The sequence below is a fragment of the Struthio camelus genome, chromosome W (assembly GCF_040807025.1).
Source record: "Struthio camelus isolate bStrCam1 chromosome W, bStrCam1.hap1, whole genome shotgun sequence".
In the NCBI taxonomy this organism is placed as follows: domain Eukaryota; kingdom Metazoa; phylum Chordata; class Aves; order Struthioniformes; family Struthionidae; genus Struthio; species Struthio camelus.
The window spans coordinates 48,383,471-48,409,963 of record NC_090981.1 but is presented as its reverse complement, the minus strand read 5'-3'; the positions used below and the strand labels follow the sequence as shown (position 1 = coordinate 48,409,963).

At 38.1% G+C, this 26,493-nt stretch overlaps 1 protein-coding gene across 1 annotated transcript in view; it reads left to right on the top strand.

Moving 5' to 3' along the window:
* LOC104146863 (ras-related protein Rab-3C) overlaps positions 1–26,493 on the top strand; it is a 137,273-nt gene that overhangs the window by 59,709 nt on the left and 51,071 nt on the right. The window contains exon 3 of the mRNA XM_068925633.1: positions 5,470–5,588. Within this exon, the coding sequence (XP_068781734.1) occupies positions 5,470–5,588 (119 nt within the window). The remainder of the gene's footprint in view (positions 1–5,469; positions 5,589–26,493) is intronic.

Below are 26,493 nucleotides of genomic sequence, written 5' to 3'. Positions count from 1 at the left end.
CCTACATTTATTTAAGAAACTGTTTGAACTGTTTTTTCCATTGCTTGCTATCAATGTTCACAAATCTGTGTTTCTACATGCCTAACACCCCGTGCTGGGAGTAGCCCTATCGCTCAATGGTGCTGGTTGTTGAGAAATGGTGTTCCCCAGGTACTCTGCGCCTGGCACCTCTCCTCCCTTTCCTCTTTCTTTGTGTTCTGCTCAGTTGCTCCTACTTTTAAACCTGCAGATATGCTCTTCCTGACCGTCCAGCAGAGGCTTCAGACGTGTTTGCCCCTGTCTGCCTCCCTGCCTCAAAGGAGTTTCTGCAGTGGTTGTCCCTGGCCCTGCCCTGAACAGTTCACGTACTGTTTTTTGTTTGTCATACTTTTCTTTTAATCCTTTCTTCCCTTGGATCCTGGACGTCCCCAAGGAACTATCAGAGCTGTGTCTTTCATGCTGCTCTGAAAAAAGCCAGTTTCGATTTTCATTCATTTGCTGCCTCAAGTTCTTTTATAAATCAGTAGGAGAAATTAAAGAAATATACTGTCTCGTCGATGGAGTATATAAATAACCTTTGAGCAGCAACAATGGGAAAGAAATATGAAACTCATAAAGAAGCTGGAGTTCCTGAATGCTATGCCAATTCTGTTTAAGATAACAGAAAATTTTGACCTATAAATTCACCCAATTCACATTTCTAGTTTTATCTTTCTGTTTGCCTCTCTTCAAATGTTGTGGATGTGTAGCAGAGATAGAGATGGCATCCAAGAAATCCTCCTCCACTGCTGCCAATTTTCTGGCATAAAACACAAGCTGTGTTGTGATATGAGTAAAACTTATCATGTGGGAAATGAGCCTAAAATGACATTTTTATGTTTAGCTTGCAGAAGAGAAATGCAGAGGCACAGAGTCACTCAAGTGAGCTACAAAATCAGTTTGTGTTTTGCAGACTGAATTCCTTAATGACAGTCTCATTAAAAGTTCTTGCTGCCAAATGCTGTTTGCTTTCACCTTCAAAACTGTCTGCATTAATAATGAGCAACTCCACTTGGAAGTTATTTACATAAAGTATTGTTCGTGTCCGTGGTGCAGTGCTAGGCAAGGGTGGGAGGGAGAGCACACACACTCAGCTAATGAATTCAAGAAGGGCCTGATGTAATGCATTACTCAAAAACAGTGGTATAGTCTAAGAATATGAGCTAGTAAAGCACATTCTAGATGAAGTCTAGCTGAGTAGGACTTGGCAGCAAGGGGGATTTATCTCTGCTTAGTTAACTCAGCTAAATATACATTGAAAGTTTAAATAGTGATGTTTTGAAGATCACAATCAGTACTTTGGTTTCTCTGTTTTGTATTTAAGGATTTTCCAGCTCCATAAACTCCAAACTTCATGTGGAATACAGGTTCTTCTAGGAGTCAGCTAGCCTGCTATTCCTAAGTGTTTCTACTTGCCTAGATGGCTTTTACTTTATAATAACTTTATATCTCTGGGAGCATTATTGTCAGAAACAGGTATGTTCCCCATACACTGAGGCTTTCAATGATATGACGGTTATATGGTATGATGAGAATCTGTAGAAATTTCCCATAACACTATTCAAGTGTGGTTTCAAGGTAGAGGCACATGATGAACACTTGGTTAATTTGGTTACTGTAGAAATGACTAATGTAAGTTTTATTGTAAAAAATTGTCAGATTCACTGTTTTCACAGTAACTCAGATGAACAGGCCAGGCAATCTAGAATTATCTAGCTTCTAACCCTAACCTAGTATGTGTACGAGGAAGGAATGTTGGCCAAGTATGTACCAGATTGTGATCTTCACACTGTTGCAGAAACAAATATTTTGCACTCAATCTATGTCTCTACCATCCTTCTGCTACCTACACATATGCATGCTCTATTCAAGATCTTTAGTGATGGGAATGCTTCAGTGGTTCTTTTGGCTATCAAATTTCTGGCAAAAAACAATTTTATAATATGCAATGATACATATCAGGATCTGGAGCATGAGAATGACTGCATATACATTATTTCTATTGTTTTGTTTAAGAGATCTAAAATGCTGCTTTTTGTCTTTTCTACAATGAACTTTTCATAAAGCATTCCCTCACTGTCATTCATTCCCTGCTGCTTTTCCAGTCCACTTCTTCAGTGAACAGTCAGTTGTCGTTATCAGACATTATGTATGTGAATTAATAGGCCCCCTAGACAAGCTATGCATCTTGTTTTCTGCTCATCAGAGATGGAAACAAACTGCCATAGTAACATTGCCATTGAATAACAGGTCAAATTTGTCCTTCCTCAGACTTATTTTATTTAATTTTCCTTAAAAATAGACACCAGTGTAAAATACAGACGTCATATTTCATATCTTAAACCTAAAAAGGTTATCATCAGATCAATTCCATGGTCTTACAAAAAGGGCTATGATAAAATAGCAGCAGCCAGTACCCATAGCTGAATTGGAAAAGGTTTTATTCAAGTACATGTCCAAACCAGTACCTGAGGATAAAAATTTACAGATAGAAATATGACGAAATATGGAAATTAGTTCTTTTCTGCTCAGTTCTTCCATGAGAATAAAACCTAATAAACAAAGAAAAAGGTCATTTGCATTACTGGATTACTGGTTCAAATAAATAAAATCACAGTAATCAAATATTGTATTTAATATTAAACATTCAGTGTTTCTAATATGCTAATTCTCCTGACCAATGAAGATATGTGAGTTCCTTAAAAGTGCTACAAAAGAAGCCCTCTTGGAGGTGTTTATGAGTATAGTTACAGGCAGTATACAAAGGAAATGTTTATCAATGCATAGAACATAAAAATTTTGACAAAATTCATTACTGATATTTGGGCTTGTTTCTTACTCTACTGTATAACTTGTACATTACGCCTGTTAAAATTTTTGGTTTTTCCTTACTGCAAATAAATTGACAATAACCTCAATAGGAATATGATTACATACATCTGAAACTAAAAAATTCCACTTTATTTGTGGTCATCCATCTATGCTATGTGCTTTAGAAAATCTTTTTTTTAACATGGCATTAACATAACATTAGATACAGGCACATACTATAGGCCTTCATTAAGAACAACCCCAAATACCTAGTTCCTTCTTTGACTAACCCAAACTAAATACTGAGGTCCAGAAGAGCATCTCATATCTCCACAATCTGTCCATATTTGGACCCTCATCTGCAGCTGGTTTTCCCGTTGTGTAAAATTATTTAAGAACTTCTATCTTGAATCTTCTTCCTTTACATTCATTTTTTTCTCTGTAATCAAGAATACCTAAGCACACACTAGCTCCCTTAGCACTACACAGAAAGTTATTGGTGTCTTAGACAGGAAGCTTCACTGGCTTGCAGCTAGGGCTTTTCACTCTCATATGCAGATAGGCTTCAGTAGAAATCACTCTGCTTGAGAAATGGGCAGATAATGATAAAATATGTTTGAGAATCATGTGTGTTTTGTACCATAAGGCTCTGTGCTTGCTATAGGCCGTATTTTCCTTCTCTCCCTTCCAGCTCTTTTTCCTAATAGCAAATGAAAGAGATTAAGCCATCAAAACATGTAAGAGTAATGCTTACTGCATAAAAGAAATACAAAGTCATTTTAAATAATGGCGGATTATATTCTTTCTGATAATAAATAGTTTTACTTGATTTTCCATTATTCTTTCCACTTACTTACAGAGTATGACCTACTCAGAAAGAACTGACCTCTGAGCATTAGAACATGCCCAGGCTTAGCACAAGAGAGTCTTAATGCCGCCAGAAAACTTGGAGACAGTTGCACAAGATGCAGACCAATCAGAAAGAGTTCAAAGGGGAGCACTGTAAGCAACCTGGAGGATGAGAATACATAATCTACGAGGAAAGACTGAAATAACTTGGCTCATTTGATCTCAACCAAAAGAAGGAGACAGGCTTGTAGAAAATAGGAACGGGCATCTGAGCAGGTTAACTCAGTCATGAAGTTTTGTTAAGGCAGCTATCCAGTCTCCAGATCACAGCTGAACCCAGCTCAAAGTATAGACAGAAGGAGGCCTGTCTGGCCTTTCCCACACAGTCATATCCTAGCATCCTGTGAGATCTGTTAGGCTCTAACTTCTATATTAGCTTTCGGTCTTAGATCTCTGAAACTACATCAAGGCAAGAGCAGCTGTAATCCAGAATGAACTGAATCTATATGTTTTACACAAGAACCTATTTGGTTTTGGTAACTGGCTTGGTTATGTTTCTTATTCTATAAATACTTTGTGATATATGTAGAATCTCCTTTTTTAATTAGCTTATAAGATGAACATGTGAAAAGAAGGCTCATTTAATCTGTTTTTCTCTTATACACAAGACATTATTAGTAGGATAGGTGCCATTTGAGAAAACCATCCAAATAATATGTTATCTATTAGTGGTTATTTTTTCTCTCTCTAGGAAGAAAAATTAAATAAATTTGTCCGTATTGTAAAGTAAGCTATTTCTTATTCTCTCAAAAAAATCTGAAAAAATGAAAGTAACTTTCAGAGTCTGATAAAATCAAATTTGCATGGATGGTCTGTTAGGCAACTGCCTAACAGTTTGACTGTGATGTTATGTTTCATCTATTAATATGTTTATGCCTTAAAATGTTAAATAAGTAAGTTGAAACTGAAAATAGTTACGTATTTCCTATTTTTTAGATATTGCTGGTGTCTGGCAAACAGTAGAGACAGTTGCCGTTTATGCTAGACATTGTATATAAATGTAGCAACAGAGTAGCCCTGAAGATTTTATCATGGAAATAAATAAAGCAAGCAGTAGGAGAAAGTCTTACATTTCTCAGCTAAAGGCAGCAGGCTGAGCTACAGAGAATGAGAAGAAGAAAACTGATTTGAGGTAAGGGACTGCTAGCAAACTCCTTTGGTGTCAGGTATCATCCTTATTTTAAAGGCCACTGCAGCCCAAATCCTGCTTTTATTTTGTCATTCCAAATCTCTATCGTCACCAAAGTTGGCACAAGCACCAATGGTTTAAACTTACAAGAACAGGACAATGTAGGAGTTTGCTCGTGAGCTCATGACTTTGTGAGCTGTCCTGATCTTACAGTGAAGGTCTTAGGATGCTATTTTGTCCCAGCTTTTTACTTAGAACATGGGATTTTACCTGTCCTTACTTTCAAACTGGGAAGGTCCAAGGCAGGAACAGGAGGTAAGATATTCAGATCACCGTGTTGCATGACTCAAAGCATGTTGCCCATCGTATGATCTAACACGGGGCCATGCCTTTCTGCTTCTCTCCACTCCCACCTCATAACAGTGGACATGTCCCTCATATGATAGCCAGAGCAGAATTCTCCCTTTTCCTATTATTCTTTTCAGTTTTCTCCCGCTCTAGAACTGCAATGACCATTGTCAGAGTTTTATTCCAATTTTTAAGAAAAATTCTTTGTTTATTTATTTGTAAAATGTAAAAAAAAATGTTTCTTATCGTTTCAGGACACAGCAGGTCAAGAGAGATACAGAACAATTACCACAGCTTATTACCGGGGTGCAATGGGCTTCATTTTAATGTATGACATCACAAATGAAGAATCCTTCAATGCTGTGCAGGACTGGTAAGTTAAATTTGGAATTCATTTTAGAGAGAATATTTGATATCATTCACCTGCTATGATAGTGCAAATTGTTTTGGAAAACTTATTTGCAAATAGAGTGCCTAAGGATTCCTGTGCCCAAATGCTAGTTTTTTGGGGGATTTTTTCCTGAGAAAAGACAATAAATACTTTAAAATGTGTTGCATATAATTCATTATGACCAGTATGCTTTCCATGATTTTAATCAATAAGGGTTATTTATACCACACATCCAGGAATCTCCTAATACGAAGAGCAACTACAAAGATAACAGAAGGGTTTCCATGGTTTGAAGGTTCGTGGGATACCCTTTGTAGGGGATGCCTTTTGATTTAATTTTTTATCATGTTGTTTTTAATTTTAGCTGGCTAGGAGTTATTGTCTCAGTATTGTGCCTCAAGTGTAAAGAGGATGAATCTGACTTCATCAGAGTACAGAACCTAAAATTGCTGGTAGTTATGCTACATTTTGTGACTGTCAAGATATCTGCATAAATGTGTCACTTAAATCAGACATGGACTCATTAGGACCCAAACAGCTCAAGGCTTTTTTAAATAAAGCTGACTCAAAAGGAAAACTAGCATTAATCTCAGTGGTCTCATCTTACCTTTTATGAGTTTTGAGTTATTTTAATATCTGATAGTTTCCTAGCAGTGCACTGAACGATGTGAATAGCATTTGTCTTGTATGCTCCATATGCTCTCTTAAATTCTGCTCCCTCCAGAGAATTGCGTTTGAAAGAGGATTGTGTTTGAAGGTTCGTATTTTGAGGAGCTTTTTTTGTTTTAAGTTATACACTGGTGTGTGCTTTTTTCAGGGCAGGCAAGGTCAGAACCATGTTTTACACTTGAAGTAAAAGGCAGTGATGTTGTGATAGCTCTTTTTTTCTAAAGGGAATTGTGGCCCGAACTCAGACTCCCCAAGAAAAAGCTCTCTCTCTCACACACTTCTACTTATTGTTACGGTAGGCATTCCACTGAACCCATGGAGCAGCTTCCTTCTTTTCATCTGGAGGGTTTTTTTTGAGTTAGATACGCTGAGCCTGGGTCATTCAGCATTCCTGAAAATAAGAACTGAGAACCTGAATTTGATTCTGCTGTAGAAGAAATGGGATGGAACTTGGATTGCCTAGCATTGCCTGCCAAAACAGTAGGGATATGCTCATTCACGCTCCACCAATGGAAGGGGACAACTCCAGAGTGACTCCCCCACACCCATCTGAGATACCTGTGTGACTCTGTACTGAATTGCTCTTATAAAGCATTCATCCTTTTCCATTTACTAGAAAATCAATAAGCTTAAATGAATAGTGTAGACCAAACATCTCTAGCTTTTGGACAACTGAATTTATCTGAGAGGAGTCTCTGCTTAGTACCCAAAGTGGAAGACAAGTTTGCTTACTGTAACTTGTTATATCAAGGAGATATTCTGCCCATTTTACACAAGTGGGAGGTAACATGCTGAGGGACTGCTGTTTTACGGTTGAGAGCACAGCTCTGTTCAACAGCATTGGACAGAATCTCCTACCTAGCAGGATACAGTGGAAAATGTTATTCATGGATGCTGCTGTGTGGAAGTTTAGCATAACCAGGGAATCGAGGAGCACATCCAGCCTCCCAGCTGATGCAGCAACAGTGTCTGCAGCACTGCTGCTTCCAGGGTCTGCCAGCTGAAGCTCTGTCTTGCTTTGGCTCTGCTGACTTTTGTTCATGGGCTGGTTCCATTCAAGCACTGGGTTAACTGGGCAATAATGGCTGTTTGGGGCCAGTCATAACCTCTTTGCCTTACTCCTGGACAAACTATACAGCATACCATGAATTATCCAGCTTCCCCGATACAAAAGTTTCTTTATAGCAAGTGTAAATATGAGTGCTTATTATTAATTTCCCCGCTTGTTTGCTTTCCAGCTTCCTGCATCTGATGTGGTTGGCCCTCTTTCTCTCCGGTGAAAAATAACTAGGTTTCATACTAACAACAGAAAAAAAACCACTATAAAATTAAACAAAAAATATTTAAAAGCTGTGGAGTTTTTAAATAGGTTTGTGAAATATGTTTTTTCCATCATTTTTCACTAGTAGCTGTACAAATAGTTGGCAGCTACTGTACATATTTGGTGGGCATGGGGGATTGCGTGATTATGTGCCTAGAGCTACTGAGCAGTGATGTGTATAATGAAAGGGATGACAGACAGGCAGCGTGCCTCACTTGCCAAGATGAGACAGGAATTTGCTTTCATTTTTATTTTTGTTTTCATGAGCCCAGTTGCTGCCCTGCTGTTCTTCATCTCTGTTTTATTCCTCCCATCTCACAGCTGATAATTGATTTTGATTAGCCCATGCTCCAGTTTTGGTAGTAATCAGAAAAACTACAGCTTGCTTCTGAATGTGGGAGAAGTTAAAGAAAACTCCCAATTACCAATGCTGCGTGTGTGCGTGTTTGTGTGTGTGTGTGCGTGTTTGTGTGTGTGTGTGTGTGTTTGTGTGTGTGTGTGTGTGTGTGTGTTTGTGTGTGTGTGCATGTCTGTTTGTGTGTTTGCGAAAGATATGTAGGAGAGGGAGTGGGAGGAGAGAGAGCTTTTCTGCCTTTCTAGCTTGAAATGCTTTTCCTTCTAATAAATGTGCCTCTGAAGGCAACAGTGCCATTTCTTTCATGTGCACAAAAGGGCCAAATCCATGCTCCGATCTCATCAGCCTCAAAGCTTGATTTAGAAATGGCACTACAGTCAGGATAATGAATCTACAAATGCCTTTTAGATTTGGATAAGGGACATCAGTTTAAAATGTGTGTTGGGATGATTCTTTAAAAGGAATTTGTTCAAAGCTGTTGTACTCATGTTGAAAGGCATCTTTTCATTTGAAGGCTGGCTGAAATTTCTTCTTTGTAACAACAGTTAGATAGTCTTATTTCCAAATATGCAGTGCCTAGGTCAACATGAATCTATTCAGCTGTGAGAGATGCTATATCTAATGTGACTATTAACATTTTACATACAAAAAATCAATATTTGTATTTTTATTTAAAGCTATTACTACCAGTATATGCAACAGTATAGTAGCCAAGCATCTGTTCACCACCCTATAAGACTGGGAAAGTGTTTGGTCTGAGTTTGGCTAAATGACTTGGAGGCGCAATAAATTTCAGTTAGACAGCAGGCACTTCAAGAAACATTCATATGTTATCTTCTTCCCTAAGTAAAACCAAAGAGAGGTACTTGAAGACTGTAAACAGCAGTAACAACAAAAGTTGTAACCTAAGTAGAGATCTTTTTGAGATTCAAAAACTTTTTGTATAAGAGATCTTGAGTTACTACCGTCTCATAAATCTTATATAGTATGTACACCCACTGATTTATTGCCTTCGATCTCTTCCAGAAGATCAAGCAAAGAGTACACTGTCAGTTCTTGTGTACTATAATCGCTCGCCCATGTCAGAATTGCTTCCTTCTAGGGTACGGTCCCTTACCTTACCTATGTTCTCCGTGGAGCTATGTGCTGTCTAAAACAGATGTTGGTTAAATGAGCCTAGTTTGCTAGCCAGTTAAGATTGTCCCGTATAATTGACGAGTCCTTAATAATTTTTGCCATTTGGACTTTTTTTGCATCATATATAGACTTTATCAGCCATTGTTCTAAATCTTCATTAGAAACATTGATAAAATGTTTGAAGTCTATTTTTCCAAGAACATGGAGGCCAGTTTGTTTCTGTATGTTAATTTTAGGGAATGTTACTAATCTTCTAACTAGTTCTTCTGAAGAAGAGTCAACCACCCACTTGTATCACTGCTAGTATACTGCTAGTATTCTTCTCTAATCTAACTGTAATTTTAAGTACATGTTTTCAGTTCTTTGAGAGTGCTAAAATGAAATGAAAACAATAAAGTAACTGAGGCAAAAATATTTTCCTGCTCTATATTTCAGAAGCATTTTGAATCTGAATTATGGAGCTAGCAGTTTTTTTGTTACTTTATTTCTTTGCAAAATATTTGGAGTATTTCATGTCCCAAGGTGGAAGAAACACTCGGTTCCTGCATAGCCCTTTTCTATGATGGAAAAGAGTTGGAGTGTATTATTTGCAGTATTGAGATAGCAAACTAATATTATAGGCTTCACAAAATGGGGAAAGAGAACTTATCTTTCTCAGATATCACTCAGTCAGAGGGAGAAGTTATTTTCTTTCATCGGGCTTTGACTTGTGCCCCAGCAGCTGGTTAGGTGTGCAGCCTATCTTCATGTCTGTTTTTGCAGACAGCCTTGAAGAAGCCAGTACTGCTGGCTAGGAAGCAGTGCTAAGTCACTCTCAGAATGTGTTTCCTTTAAAGAAAATGACAGGGGCAGTAGTCACAGCACTGAACAGTGCTGTATAGATACAGATTTTCAGAAATTCCCAGGGACCAACAGTTTCTGTTTTTATTCAGGAAGAGTGGGAGTGTGCTAAAAATTGGCTTCCAGCGGAAACAGCAAAGCAAACATGCTTTGACTCAGCAGAGCCGATGGAGCTCTGCCCAGATTTTGAAGCTGCCTTTTCCAGGAGATTATTCCCTTCAGAAGTGTAGCTAACCATGCAAGTGCAAGGTGTCAAGGTTGCAGGGCTTTGGGGCATAGTGGTCATGCCTCCCTAAAAAGACGCAGATTTTTAGGAATGGATTTACTTCCTATGAATAAGAACCTGCAGGTGGGCATCTAGTCCTGGTTGGCTCAGGACTAGAGCCTGAAATAGAAACAGGGAATAACCAAATCATGCAATTTAGCTGAATTATTTAGATAGTATCCACAAGTTTCACGTAATTAGTCCAGTGGAATTTGATTTCCTTTACCACATTCCTTCTTGCTAAATTTGAATCAGAAATCAGTAAATGTTGAGAGTGGTTCCATGCCACTTCAATGCAAATTTGTTTTACGAGTTCAGCTATAATGTCACTGTGGTTACATTCATTCCTTTTTATATGCTGCCACCTATAGCATGTATGTTTTTTAGACTTTTTTCATTATTATGTTTCAGTAGGGGCTTTTATGCCCCCCTTCCTTATAACAGTTCAGGCCACATAAAGTGTTAGCTTTATGGCAGTGGATCCTAAAGACGGAGAGGAGAAGGTGGAGGTTTTATGCTATCTTTGCAAATGCTATCAGATCGGTATACTGACTTCTATAGAAGTGCCAGGAAAATAACTGTCCGTGAGTTAAAGTTAAAACTGTTTTTATAAATGCAAATTTTCTAGATTTCTAATAATTGCTTTGGCGGGGTGGGGGGGGGAGTTTTTGGTACTTATAATATTTTTAATGTAGTGTTCCAAGCTGGGTCAGAAATAGCAGGAAAGAAAACCATGATCTAAAAGGCTCAAGTTTTATGCTCTAGGTTGAAATCTAGCTGGCTTGACTTAAAACTTTGCAATGTTCAAAAGCTAGACAGGGACAAAGGGCACCCTGCGTATAGTGTTTGGCACTCACTTGTAAGTTGCTCCTCTGTACCCGAAAATATTGTCCTAACTTCAAGTGCTTGTCTGGCAATATCTTTATAATAATATAGTGAACGGGTAACTTTTGAAAACACTATTGTGGAGGGCTTCCTGGATTGTGCAGGAATTCAAAATTGAAGAATTCCACATTGCTGAAGTCAGAGATTCAGGGATGCCTCCTCAGGAGACACATGAGGTTGAAGGAGCCTGAGAGGCTCTGAATGGTTGAAGTTTTCAGAAGGTCTCTGCTCTTGTGAGTCTGTCAAGGTGTACAGAACTGGTTCGTCCTGCTTTCTGTTGAAGGTCTAAGGAAGAGGTGAGCACAGCATCCTGGGAAAATTCTGATCCCTATACCCTTTAAAAAATAAAGGATTTTTTTTGATGAGAGATGATGAGATGGATAATTTTAATGCCTCTATTGCATTAAACGACTATGGCTACATCTCTTCTTAAAGCAAGAAGTTCAGAGGGTCTTCTATGGAAAATTTTTCCCTTTTTTCCCTCTCACTTTTTTTTTCTCTGACATCATTTAAACGGCTCCTCGTCTTCAGGCTACTCATGCTCAACAGTTTTGGGAAGGGGTCATCTGGCAGAAGATGCATCAGATTCCAATTTAAAGAAGGAAACAGAAGCTTAGAACAGAGCAGGTGATTTCTGGTGTTAGAGCTCTCCCATATTGTGTCTGCTTGTGTATTTTCGTAGGAACTTGGTGCAGAATTTAGTACTAAACAATATTCCTGGAAGAATATGAAAGTTACCTGAATTTCAAATTAATGCCAATAGAATTAAGATATAGTTATGTATTTTTCATCTGTGCCCATAATAAATGGGAAATGGCTATTGGGACTTAGGTCTTGGTAAAGACAATAGAAATGAGAACGTAGTCGTCATGCAAGACCAGAGCAAATTTTGAGCTGTGCAATGTTATGAGTTCAGCTACTAAAACAATTGCCAGAAATTTACTTTTTCTGTAGTATACATGGATTGAATTAAACTCTTTAAGGCATCATTGGAGAAAGTTTTAAAACAGACCCTTAAATGAGTGACTATGCTATTATCAATACAAGATAATATTTTGAATGAAGACTCAAAAAATATGAACATTCACTGCATGATGGCATTTGGCAGCTGGATTTACTGAGTGTGCCAGTACCAGTAGTCGTTCTGGACAGCATTCTGGAAAAAAAATACTCAATTTCTTTAAATAATTAGCTTTTTCTTTCCCATTTAGTACCTCAAGTGAACTAGAAAGTAAGAGGCTAAGGCTACTGTGCTCTAGTTTTTTGTGTCCTGCCCTATCTCTGCTGTAATAGGAGATATGATGGCATTTTTTGAATTGTCATTAAGAGAAAAAATAAAATTAGAAAATACATTAGCATGTTAATGGAGGAATGTAAAAAGTCCTCAAAGCCAATTAAGCCCGTTAAGTTAATGTCAGTACTGTTACGTGCACTTCTAAAGGGCATATGTTCTAAAGGGTACGTTTTTTTTCACTTCTGACTCTCAGTTTTTAGTCCAATATTTCTGATTGGTGCATCCTTGATCTACTGACGGGCTATTTTTTCTTTTACCTCTGAATATTGAACTTAGCTCTATCAGTTAGGAAAAATCCATTATTTGTTGTATATCAGCGAACGAATCTGGAAAGCGCTTCTAGGCAAATTTAACCTCCATCCCTCTTCACCGAAACATATGACCTAACACGCAGCACAATATGTGCAGTCCTGCTGCTGAGAGCGCTGACACAAGCCATACATCCCATTCCCCGTCCTTGCCCTGTCAGGTTCTGTCCTGCGGGGCTCTGACCAGACACGAGCTGCATCGTGTCCACCAGCAATCCACATGCAAACTGTGAGTCTGACCTGTGGCCGACAGCAACCTCCCCACAGCAGTGCAGCTGTAGAGCCATTTGAAAGAATGTTCTGATGGAGCACTCTAATATCGAGAGTATTAACTTGGGCTTGATACAGACAAAAAGATTTAAGCAGACATAATGGTTATTTGACATAGTTACATTTTTCAGCCAAGCAGGTGCTAATAAATTGCACATTGGTAGATAGTTTCATGTCTTTCTCCTATTCAAAACAAAAGAATGAAACACTAATAGTGCATAAGTCATATATTGCAAAAAGAAGAGGGTGAAATGTAAAGATGAATATTTCAAAGGAATCACAGTTTGGTATATTTTTTCATTTGTGTCTAAGTCTTTCTTTTGCACAGTAGATATTGAACGTAAGGGGACAGGTATTATGTTAAGATTTGTGTTTTATAATTTAAAATAGTATTAGTGGCTGGAATTACATGAAACTTCTAGTTTTGGCTTGTAATGTTCACTGTTGAAAAGTTATTGTGCATAACTTTTGTTATGCACAAAATGACAGTAACATTTTTTGTTTCTTCATAAGCTGTGAATACTTGCTTTATTTTACTTTTGTCTTTCGCTTCTTATTTCTGTAAGAAGGATTAAGTCCAGTGGCAAATTAGATATGCCTCAAAACCAAAATATTTTCTCTCACTACAAATAGTATCAAGACATTTATACAAAATAATTCTTGATAGAACAAATATGCTTTAAAATATTAAAGCAAAATTCTGTCTTCCAAGTCAGTTTGCTTAGCAGCTTTTCACCCATTGTTTGGGATGGAATACCTCATGTCATAAACTGAATATGGATAACTTATGTAGTTCTATGGAGTGATGTATTTTCTTTTCCTTCAAAAGTCTGTCTTCAATGTTTGTTTGGCTCACAAGCGCTAAACTGATAGCAGCTCAAACCACTTCCATGCTTGCTAGTTTCACAGACTCACTCCAAAGGCTGCCACAATATTTCTTATATGATATCCAAAAAAGGAGTATGCCCCAGTTTGAGTCAAGTGTGCAGAATATCCCCAGAGATTTAAGGAGCTGCATATACTGCAGCTGACTCTCCTTGAACGAAAAGTTAAGTTGAAAGGAAAATGTCACAAGTAAGATTGTTTTCCGTTCTTGATGGCAAGTTTCTATAATTTTCAACAGATTATTCTTAACACTTATGATGAACAAGCAAACAGCATGCTATATAAACTATGATGTTTGTTGCTTGAAACTTTTGATGTGCCAGAAAGTAAGGTAATGCCCTCTGTTACCACTGACATTGCCAAATACAGGGCTTCAGGTTTGCCTGGAAAACAACTCTTAGTGATGAAAAGGAACATATGCCTGCAGTATTTTTAAAGGCTCTTCCTGATAACATATCTGATATTAGGCTTAAGCAGCAATGCAGCCTGGAAATTGTTGCTGTGATGGAGATAATTTTCTTATCTTTTTCTTTCTGCTAAGTTCTGAATTTAAATATGCATATTACAGATGGGAATTTATGCAAATCCTTATCCAACTGTTTTTTATCTTGAAAATACTAAACCTTTGATTTTAAAGCTCGAACATCATCGTATAAGTTTTCAATAGGTTTACACTCAAAAAAATGATTCAAGCATTGTAGCAATTAATTAGGAAAGACAGCTGTTAATTTGTCATGTCAATTTCATACTGTGGAATTAAGTGCTTCTGCAGAAGGTCCAACATCCACCTGTATCTCCTTCACTACAGGTGTGCCATCTTCTTCTGTGGCACCAAGGTGTCGTACTACCGCGTACCAGTATGGTCGGTCATTCAGCTGTGCCATGCTGCATCACGCTGTATTAATGATGTCAGTGAGGAGTCTAAGGAGGGGGAGCAAATACTGCCTAGACTAAATTCTCCCAGGCATCTCCATGTCTTCCTTTTCCCTCAAATCTGAGATAGGGCAGCGCAGTCATGAAGGTGTTGGTAGCAGTTGTTCACCCAGATCCTGCTCAGTCACTGGTGACTGAGTGGAGCTCCACAGTAGAGATAATCTCAGTGATATGCTTTAAGAATTCACCAGAAAACGTAAGTCAGTCTTGAGTGCCACTGGACTTAACTGGCCCTGTGAGTGCCTTAAATGAGTGGCTAGTGAGTTTTTCAGTTTTAGCTAACAGAGTAGATCATTAGGGCTGTTAGTGGCCATAGCTAGACATGATTCACTGGAGGGCTAGCAAGACAGATGACAGAATAATGGGCTATAGCCTTTGTGGATCAGTAACCCTATCATGAGTGTGGCTGCACCTCCTCTGCAACCCCCATCCCTTCAGATAAGGACTGCAGTTTTGAGATGAATTTGTTCTCTTCTTGTTAAACGTGGGTCGTGGTAAGAAAGGCTGCATTGCTCCTTTCCAAGGCCCTTTTTCCTCACTCAGAAAAGATTGGCAGTCCTATCTGATATGAAACCACTAAAATCTTTTATTTGGGAGAACATGGCAAAATAGCAAATCGTGTCTGGACACTATCTAACAAGAATAGAGGTCTAGCTTGAGATATAACTATCCCTGTACTTGAGTTTTAATTCCCAAGAGCATATGCAGCAGAATTTTCCTCTAGTTCACGCGTTTCTGCCCATTGCTCTTTATGGTCATGCAGCAAGAAGCACAACATACCTATTTTGTAGCCTGCTACCTCTCAGCTGGTAAGTGAACTGAGCATCAATAATTAATAACAATACTGCAGATGTGACAGTCTGAAAATAAACTTTCTTTGTTGGACTAGAATTTTTGCAGTGTATTTTCATTGCATTGCTGATGAGGCAATATGGACACTCAATTAGCTGGAGAACTCTTGTTAAGTAAAGATGAAGGGTCTTCTAGTCTTTATCACATCCTTTCCTTCTTCAGGTGTAGTCACTGAAAGTTACGTTAGGGTAGATGAAAGCAAACCAGAGGATTGGAGTAACATCTAAATGCTGCCCTGCTAAATTGATATTCAGTAATTAAACTGTGCTATGATACTCTTAATAAGATTTGCAGTTGTGCCTGTTTTTTTCTAGACTAGATGATATGGGTTTTTTTCCCCAAAAGGTTTAGGCGGAAATTGCCTCTCAGAGGCTAATGGTGAGCTGCCTGAGTTTATTAGGAGGGTAAACAAAATTAAGCAAGGTGATACAGTCATATGCTAAATAAAGTATATGAAATATTGATTCAAATATTTAGCCTAGTCTGCCTCTTTCTTTTATAGACAGTCACAGCCAGTGGCAAAAGAAACAAACACTGGCGTTTTATCATCCAGTCACAATTTTTATTTTTGTTAGTAATAAATGTCATAATGTTTTGTGGCAATGATGATAGTTTTTATTGGCTGAACAGTAACTAATATACTCTTTTATCACCCTGTAACTGTGCATGTTGACAAAGTAACTCTGTTGCTCAGCACTCCCAAATGAAAACTCTGCCTCCAGCAAACAACATATGAGTCTTATCAGTAACTCAGTAATGTCCCTAAGCAGTTCCCACTGCCAGCTCAAGTTGCAGAAAATTTACTTTTTTCCATACTCTAACTCTATTATTCTTAACTTTAGAGGAATATTGTGGCCTCGTATGGCTTATCAAGAGTACCAAACCAAAACCTTGGGATTTGCTGAAGGAGCCTTTCCTATTGGGCATTTCAGATTTGCAGGTAGCCTCTTTGGACTGGGATATGTATCAATAGCAGCAAATGCTGCGCTTTCATTCATGTAACCTGGGGGTTATGTCTTTAAAAACCCAGCAAAGTCAAGAAAGTTTGAGCCAGCAGCAAAGCAGTGCATAGCCATATGGGCAGTATGAGGGAAATTTAACAGAGTACCCTCTCCTCCATTAGCTTTCTCACCTCTGATCCCCTTCACGTTGCTTCCTTTCTCCTGCTAGCTTCTCTGCTTTTGATTCCTACTTTCCTCTGCTTCTAGTTTCAACATAGATTGTTTAAAGTGTCAAGTACTGGCAGTTTTGAAAGGATGCAAGTTATGTGAGATACAGGCAGTATATGGGTAAGTACAAGTTTTGTTGAATTCAGTCTTCTAACCAAGAAGGGCGAGTGCCATCACTGCAGCCAAATTCAGACCCAAACTGGAAGGTAACGTAGCAATGCAACCCAATAGTTGTGGTTATTTTTGAAGTACAACTTAGTGTTATTTAGGTCTGGCCTGCAAATGAAGCAACCTGCAGAGTGGCTCTCATTACAACATTGCAAGACTCTGACAGTCAAACTAAGATATTTGTAGAGAATGTTTAATAATGAATGTTTTTAATTGTAAAAAGTATCTAGTGTTGTCAGAGTCTGCACTACTGCCAAATCCGCACAAAGAACGTCATGGCCTGAACAGTAACATGTTGTCACAATTGTGACTTTTAAAAATTTCAGCTTCAAGGGAATCATGAACAATGACTTAGAACAAGTCTTAAAACTGTTATGGTGATAGATTCCAGCTGCCTTCCAGAGCAGATTACACGATACTTGAAGAACTGTATATTTCAGCTTCTTCAGCTCAGGACGCAGGTATTTTCTGGATAGGTTATGATTTGTACAAATCTAGCAGACCTGTCGAAGCATCACTGCGTAGCTCTGATGGTGATAAAAAATCCAAAGCTACAGCCTCAAGAAGGAGTTTCCATTAGGAAATCTATTTTTATCATAAGCATGTTAAAGACAAATAAAGGTCTCTGAATTTCTAAGTTCATAAATATAAAGTCATTATAAAATAAGGAAAAAGAGGGGAAAATACCTTGCTAATCTGAATTACAGAGGTTATACTTCTATCCACAGCTCGCTCCTCTTTCGCAGAAAATGAGTGACGTTAAAGCCCTTCTCTTTCTGGAGGGTGGGCAGGACACAAAAGCCTATCTTCTATTTTTGGCCAAGGTTTGTTATGCTTATAAACTGGACTTTACACAAAAGCATTCTTCAATAGCGTCTAATTTCTCCAAGCATCATGACCCACCTTTGCAGAACTGGCAGTGAAAACAGCCTTGGAGCTCACAAGCTTCTTGGACTCTCTTGTAAAACTCTCTAGAGGGACTGGAGGGGGGACTGTGTCCTCCTGCTTGTGTCCTCCCCTGTGCTGGCCACTCAACAACTGAGGGCTGGCTTAGTGGCTGAAAACGTTGCGGTTGCCTTTTGTGTATAAGGTAGTACTGCACAGAAATATGCAGGCTAGCGGAGATGCCCCTGCAGGACTCTGGACTAACACTATTTCCAATGCCTAAGCTAATATGCTCCAGCCTAGTTTTGATATCACTGTGCAATGCTTAGTTCGTGAGGTACTGACTTTAAATGTCTATTCTTTCTGCAAAGTTGTAGTAGACCTCCCTGTGGACAGGGTGACAAAATGCAGCATACATAACATTTAGGTATGTTCAGTATAAGTAATGGACAGATGGGGTTGAGCAATGACAGCTCAGTGATAGCAAGTGATAAAATTGAAGCATTTCATCATCTATACATTAGTCCTTCAGCAGCAGCTTGTAAACTATTATTTCAGTGCAGATGTGGAGAGGAAATTAAAAGGCCTTGGGTCTATTTTCCATAACTCCTGGAAACACCCGGGAAAATCTACAGAAACAGTCACTGCTGCATTTCAGCTCTGACTCTACCTCGGATATAGGGACCTCACTCCATCCTTCCCTCTTCCTGCTTTCTCTGAGATTTTCAAAACTGCAACTAAGACAAAATTCAGATATGAAATCAAAAGATCTGTAACTGCCCAGTGTTCACAGCAGGGAAGGCTTTCATACCCTTTCCTTCCCTCAGATTGCAAGCAGCCATTCCCTGTGAGGAGTTCACATCATAGGAGCAAGATACTCCAAGAGGGAAAATAAATCAACGTGTGTTATCTTGAATTGCCGACTGTTACATGCGCTATAAATCTCTATTTATAGTGCTTTGTTCACAGCAAGTGAAGAGAAGGTGTTATATCAATTAAAAGACAATTGATACAGAATGATTCCCTTGGAAAACCATAGCACTGAAAAAACTGATTTCAGATCCAGTTTGATGAAGAGACAGCCTGCATGTTATCTCAATTTTTGCCATATCTACATGTTAAACTGTGCCTTTTGAATGTACACTAAACAACACAACTAGCATCTGTCATGCGAGGTTGTTGTTTTCCTCTTGCTCCTGGAGGGCAAAACTCCGTAGGAAATCCATATTAATTAAACACATGAAATTCACACTTCGCTATATGTATGTATTAGCAGAGGCAGTGTGCTAAAGGAAACAAAAATAAAGAAAAAAATAATTCTTAGACTGAACTGTTTCAAAACACATCTGAAAAAAGAATAGGGCTCTACAGCAGTTTCAGCTGCTATTCATAGAGAGGAATGCGCATTTTACAGTTCCCTTGTTAAAAACAACTAGATAATGGAAATTGAGTGTTACAGCCTTTGGGAGAAAAGGAAAGGATAAGATATGAACCAGACAGAAAGGATGGGGATGCGAACGTTCCTTTGATGTAATATTTAATATCAGTCCCTTCACTTTTGGCTGTTCGGAGAGAATTGGGAAACAGATCATTAAGACCCACTGACAACTCACCCACAAAAAACCCTGTTTCTGCAATTAAATAAAAATCAGACACAGATTAAAACTGCGTATATTTAAGCTGCAGAAAAGTTGAGAGACAATGAATATCTCCTGTCTAGTATATTTTTAGATGCACAAATCGAAATTAGCCATCTTAGACCCTCTCCTTATTTAGTACAGCTTTTATAATCTATATTTTTTTCTGAGCATTTAAACCATAAATGTTCAACAGTTTACACAGCGGTTAGATTTAAAGACATTTCCTTCGTAGATCAGGGAAAATCAATATTAGTAGCTGCTCTTAACTACAAATGCTTATTCATTTTGTATAACCTTCACAGAGTTTTATTGTCAATATGTATACACCTTTTTGTGTATTTATTTGTGCAGATTAAAGAAAATGTAAAAGTACTCCAAAATGATAAGGAAATGTTACTTCTAGTTCAAAGAACATACAATATCAGTTAAGAGAGATCTATATTCTGAAAAAGTCATGGGTGTTTAAAATGACTTCTCAGTCTCCATGGAGACTCTTCACTAGGTTAGTTACTGCAGTCAAAGCTTAGATATATAAATAAAAGCACAGATACTACTGCTAGGGGGGAAGTCTGGTTTATTTAAGGTTTTCAAAGGGCTTTTCTTACTGTCTAGTGTAGTAAAACAGTTAGTCATCTGGATCTTCTGGATCCAACATATTACTAAGAAAACAAAAACTAATCTTTTCCTTACATTTAAATGAAGATATTCAAAACTGAATAGTGATTTAGGTCTCTTCATTTTTGCATTTCACAGGAGAGACCTTCCAGGGCTCATATTTTCAAGAAATGTGAGCTGTTCCAGGTTCTTTTGTCAGTATCTCAAAATTGCAAGTTGTACGTGTTAACTTGTTTTAATTCCAGTTCTAAGCCAAAATGTTTCTCTCTCCTGATAAAGTCATGCTGGAGCAATCCCGTCAGAATTTATTGCGCTTACAAGCGCTGTCCCTCAGCAGCATTTAAAATGCCTCCGAAGCGGGATGGGAACTGTGACAATAGTGCAGCTCTGTTAAAAGAAACTGAAAGTACTATCCCATGTAGCAAGCAGGGAGTGCAGACGGAGACAGAAAATGATTTGATGCCCCATTTCTTTTTTAAGGAGGATGGCAATATCCTGAATGGACAGAAGGGAGACTTTTCAGTGAGGAAGCTGAAAAAGGGAATCTGTTCTGCAAGTGAGAGTCAGACAAGGAGAAGCAAAGGTGTTTGTCAGGACTGAGAGTTATGCTGGAAAGTGGATACATTTCTAGTAGAGGAAGGCTAGAAGGTGAGCAGGCCTCCTTCAGAGCTTTCCTCAAGTCAGCTTCTGCAGCACCGACTGGCGGCAGCTCTCCCTGTGGAGCACAGAGCTCGCGGCGGGAGGCTCAGGGCTGAGGGGAGTTCTGCTGGGAGCCACTGGAATCAGCAAATGCCACTAATAGGAGGGATGTGAGTGAGGCCTGGGGGAACAAGGCAGCAAGGATCATCCCCCACACTCTGAGTGTCCTCAGACTGAGTGCGATACAGCAGGAGGGCTCACACATTAAAAACACTGGGGAAGTGCTGCTGGAAATTTGTCTTCGTTTAGTATTTCTGTCATTGATCTTTGTAGATCCCCTCATGCTGATTTCTCTCCCCACTCGCCACTGCAGCTCTTAAAAGTCATTTCGACTCTGTACGACTGAGCTTTCTTCCATACCCTCCAGCATATTGACATCTTCATTTTCCCTGGTGTTCTTCAGCACCAACATCTTCTTGAGACTCCTCTTCCAAAAATGGGGTTATCCACTCTACGTTTATCCAGCCAAAGGCTTCATGGGAAGGGATTAAAGACTAAGAGAGCAAAGACCTTTGCTACGGGGAAGGGGAAAGCCACAGACTGAGAACACCACACACAGCAGTAGGAGTTTTTTAAAGAAATGTGAATAAGTCTTGTAATGGTTGTTTTCATGTAGGGACTGTCAGTCTGCTGGTTGCCACATAGTGATAGAAAGTCTCTGAAACAGCCCGCCTCCATTTCAGTCTTATTTATTTCATACAAAAAACAGCTGAAGCTGACTTTTATGACAGCAAAGGTTATCTTGAGAACGGTGCAGCAAAAGACCAAAGCAGGATGTTTTACTATTGATCTGGTATGTTCAGAGCACAAAGCTGAAGCTGATAGTGGTAGCCCTTTCTCTGCAAAATCATTTCCTGAGCACTAAGGTCTAGAATGTGCTTTCAAAGCAGAGTCAGCTTACAAGACGGCAGTGAGTTGCACTGTCCAGGAAGAAACCCTGGGAAACACAGGCTCACTTTAAATTACCGGGTAGGTTAGGGCAGTTCACATTTCCATGAGGTGTGCTAAGGGAGGGGAGCTGTACATTGTCTCTGTGCTCCTCTACCCTATTACTATGCACAGAAGAAATGCTTACATTTGCTTTTATGGCTTCCAGACTAAAGCTGTCTCATAGCCAGCCAGCTTATCCACCAGCCGTGGGCAGACCTTGCTAGCTTCTGTCTGTGCCTCACCTGTCAGATAGAACTGAAGTAGAGTTTCAAAGTGTAAAGTTGCCTTGTATGAGCGTGTTGGATTAAAATATTATCGTAGAATCCTACAGATTGCGTGGGTCTTTTTCACAAATTTATTATATGTAAATAAATTAGGGATATGCAACCATCTTACCAAAACATAGTACATTGAAAGCAGTTTTTAGCTTTCATTTTCATTGATAATGCTGTTGAAAAATAAGTATACAAATGACGGTTTATAAGCTGCAAAACCTACTGAGGGAAATAATGATACAGGTTCAGTCTTATTTAATAGAAGAGCTGAGTTATTAACTGTGTTATTGCATGAGGTATGTACAAATCCAATTAATTTCTATATTTCTGTATTTATTTTTTAACCTTGTTAATAGTATCATCCTGTAAAGGACTCAACACTAATCTCTATTAAACTTGGACTGACTTGAAATCAAGATCCTGATTTGGACCTTGAAAAAAGGATCTTCTAGTAGCAGAAGCCACATGGAAATAAATAACATCATAAAGTAACTATTTCTATATTTGAAGATATTTCAGTTGTTGTTATTAGACATCACTGATACAAGTATTAATTGAAAACTCCAGGTAATATAGCACTCCCTTCTTATATGCTAAGCTTTGAATACAAAAAAAGCTCAATACAGTCTACATGAGAATCGTAGGGGGAAAAATGCTCATAAACACAAGTGTTTGGATTCACTTTTAAGCATTATTAGGTCAATCAGTCAATACAGATTTCGTTATCTTGATTTTTACTGTATTACTTCTTGGTCTTTTTTCCTGAAGGCACTGTGGTACTTTCCTTGGTATACTTAATTTAAAATTATTGATTCATTACATTGGTTGCGCTCCTTTTTGATATTTTCCTTTTTTACAGCCATAGCCAACATCCTGCACATGTAAGAACCTGCTACAGTCAGAGAGAGGTGAAGTCCTCAACACTACTAAATATAAAGTTTTAAATATCGTCTCCTTTCTTGTTTTCAGGCATAGTTAAGGTCATCAAGGATGAAATCGATAAGTCCTTCCTAATTAAGTGCCTGAGAAATATGAATGCTTGGAATATTGTTTATTGAATATTCAACAATTAATTAGCATTTATAATATTCCTTGCCATTTCTTTGTGATTATTTATAAGAAATCATTTACATTCAGCATTCGTAAACAAAAATAGGAAAATAAGGGAAAGGAGAGAAAAATTTTCTGGAAAGAATTTGCAACAATGCACAAGTGCAGCTGTATTGCACATGGTCTCCTTCTAAATCTTAGCAATGTAGACTGCTGGAAATGTCTTTCAGTTTTGCTTAGGCTTTGGATAGGGAGGAAAGAGGCAAAAGATATAAAAAATGAGATGGAAACTTTTGTTTGTTCTCTGGGCATTTAAAGATGTAAATTAGGGTGTTGGGGGTTATCAGTTATTTCTTTGAGGTTTGTTTTGGGGAAATGACTATATAATATTGTAGAAAATAGTGTGACTGCAAACTGAAAGGCCCAGGTTCAATGACTATAAGAAAGGAGATTAAGAATATGAAAAGTGAGATACCATGAAGGTATAGGAAAGAATGGTAGGAGTCTGATTTTTCATTTTTTTGAGGAAAGAGAAGTGAGAAAAGAAGTGGTTCTGAGAGGACTTCATCAGATCAGCAGCATTCACTCATTCAAGACATTTTCTGATTTGGAAAGTTCTCCATTTCTGTATGAACTGCTGACAGGCTATGCACACCTTGTGCAAGCTCACAGTAATGCAAAAAAGGAGTGTTGCTTAGCCTCCAGAGCAGGAGTATTTTAAAGCAAGAGCATGTTGTTGCATTTAGAAGACCCGGGAACAGGTCTGCTCAGCCTGGTCATGCACCAGGACTGAACAGGCTTCCTAGAGCACTTACTTCCTTGACATTTTCAGCAGAGCTTTAGACCGTGGTGGGATGGGGTTCAAGAAAATAACCCTGTCAAATTTTAAACAAATTTGAGACATATTTTAAGCCAAAATGTCATATTCACAGTAAAAGGATGTAAAAATATATGCTTCCTGACATATACCAAAATAGGCAGATGAAAATGAAATTCAAATACACTGGAGCTAAGCTTGTTTCCTGCTCCAGACATCCATTGCTTTGTTAGGTGAATAAATCCATTTCAGCAGCTAATTCATACTATCCATTTATTTAAATAAAATGCTGTGTAATCATTTATCTTTGACTTAGGAGGCAGCAAATATAGTATAAACTAGAAACATAGTAAACACTGGAGTGTCTGTAGAACATAGCACATCCAATGTTCAGTGTCTTACGTACGTTAAAGAAGACAGAGACATTTGGTGTCAGCTAGCATATTGCTTCTGATGGTGATTAAAAGAACATTGCCACTGTATTCCTTGATGAAGTTAAAACTCAAAGTAAGTCATATATAGATCAGCATTATTAATATGTAAATATTTTGGCAACACCTCATATAAATGGTTTATTCAGAGTGCTTTACTATCATTTTCAAATGAGTATCACTGTTAAAGGAGTGCTTGCAATATCTACCAGTACCATAGCGCTTTTCAAAGATTCAGTAATAAAGAAATAGTTGGGTTTCAACCTTTTTTTGAACAACAAGCAACTATGTTGTAGATGTGCAGCCTTCCAGTATCAATTTTCTTGCGTGTATTTCAACCTAGTATTTCATGTTGCTGATTAGTGTAGAGCTCTAAGAAAAAAACATTGTAGAGAAGAAAGGAGTCACAAACATGAGAGTATTAATTTATAAAATGTTTTTGCTTTAGGAAAAATGCAATCTGTGATGACGCACAGTTAACAGATGTCCTGGGAAGGAAGGTGTTAATCTTCAACTAGGCAGAGTTAAATGGAGTAACGAAAAGAGATGAGAGTGAGGTCTGTAGAATATATTAGTAATACTCCTACATCAATATAAGTTATAACAGGAAAAGCAGACAATTGGACTTCAGGGGCATTATGAACTGCAAAGAGATTATAGCCTAATTGTTGACGCTTTGTCAATATGAATGATTTTTGTGATGGATTTTTAAACTGTTTTTTAAGAGTGTCTGTAATTATCTGATCTGAACACTATGCACTGAAGAAGGAACTAGAAATAAATGCCCTGATAATCATTTTCAGCTATGCTCATGCCTGGCATTTTAAAGCCAAGAAATAGGTCCCTGTATACAGATAAGGAGCATATCCTATCTGGCTTGTAGGTAGCTGCATCACTGAACTGTGCAAATAATAGGTACTTATTTCTATGACCAAGCCAAAAATATTTCAGTCAGTCTGAGAATCTTCTCTTTTATCTCTAAGAGAAAATTTTTACCCTAGTAAGAATTAGGGAAAAAAATTCAGGGTGAAGAGGAAGTTTTGTTCTCTCTTGAAACTGCTTAGAGCAGAACTGCATTGACTTTGTGGTGAAAGTGGCTGTGTGGCCTGCAAAGCTCTCCATTTTATGTTTTGCCTCCACTTGTAAATTTGCAATGTAAAGCTGGAATTAGGCACTTTTTCCAAAGTGACAATTTCAATTGCAGGGATTCTCTTTTTTTTACCATAGAGGCCAGTGTTTAGAGCACGTCATGTAGGGAACTGGATTTAATTCCCATCTTCTACGTGAGGGTTTTTGAGCCTGCATTGCTATTCTCAGTGGTGTATCCTAATTGCCATCCTCTAAGCTGTTCTGAAGGTCATTTTTATATGCTCTGTAGAAGCTGATATCTTTTTTTCATAAAGTGCATTCAAGATATATTTCTGGGTTATGAGAATTGAACAATGAGAATAAAACCTTATATCCTGGTGGCCTTGTAGCTCCAAATGTTCACCTGAGAAAAGGGGTGAGTCTTCTTTCTTGTTGGCTTGTGACTTCAATCTGAAAAAATATATTTATAATTAAAGTCATTCAACAAACCTGACTTAAACTACTCAACATTTCAGGTTTATTTTAGGCAAACAAATGAATAAACTTCTCCTGCTCAGTATGAGAAGGATGAGCATAGACAGTTCCCATAGGATTCTAAATGCCACAAACAAACAGGACCATGGTTATACATTTTTCCTGAAAAGAGTTCAATGTTTTCTAATTCCAGAATAGTAGTAGCATTGGAGTAGCAGTTTACTACCTGCTAAGATGGAAGAGAATCACCTTCCAAATTGTTAGGACCCCTTCCCCCATCCAAAGAAAGATCTTCCAGTCATAATCTAAAACCTAAGTAGTCCCCCAGATTCCAGTTCTTTTCAGTGCTAAGAATGGACAGAACTACCACATGTGAAGATAAGCCTCTTATCCACAAGATAGTTAATATTATATCTAATACACTGAGATTATGAGGTACCTTTACATCTGACATTATGTAAAACAAGATATAGAAAATAACTATTGAGGAGCATCATATAACTTAGAGAATGATACCTCAGTTTGGTTTAGGATTTAAAGAAGCATAAAATTTGAGTTCCTTTTATTAGGTTTTTTTTGGTGTTTTAAATGTTTTCTGACATTTATCCACAACCATGAGGGGCAATAATAT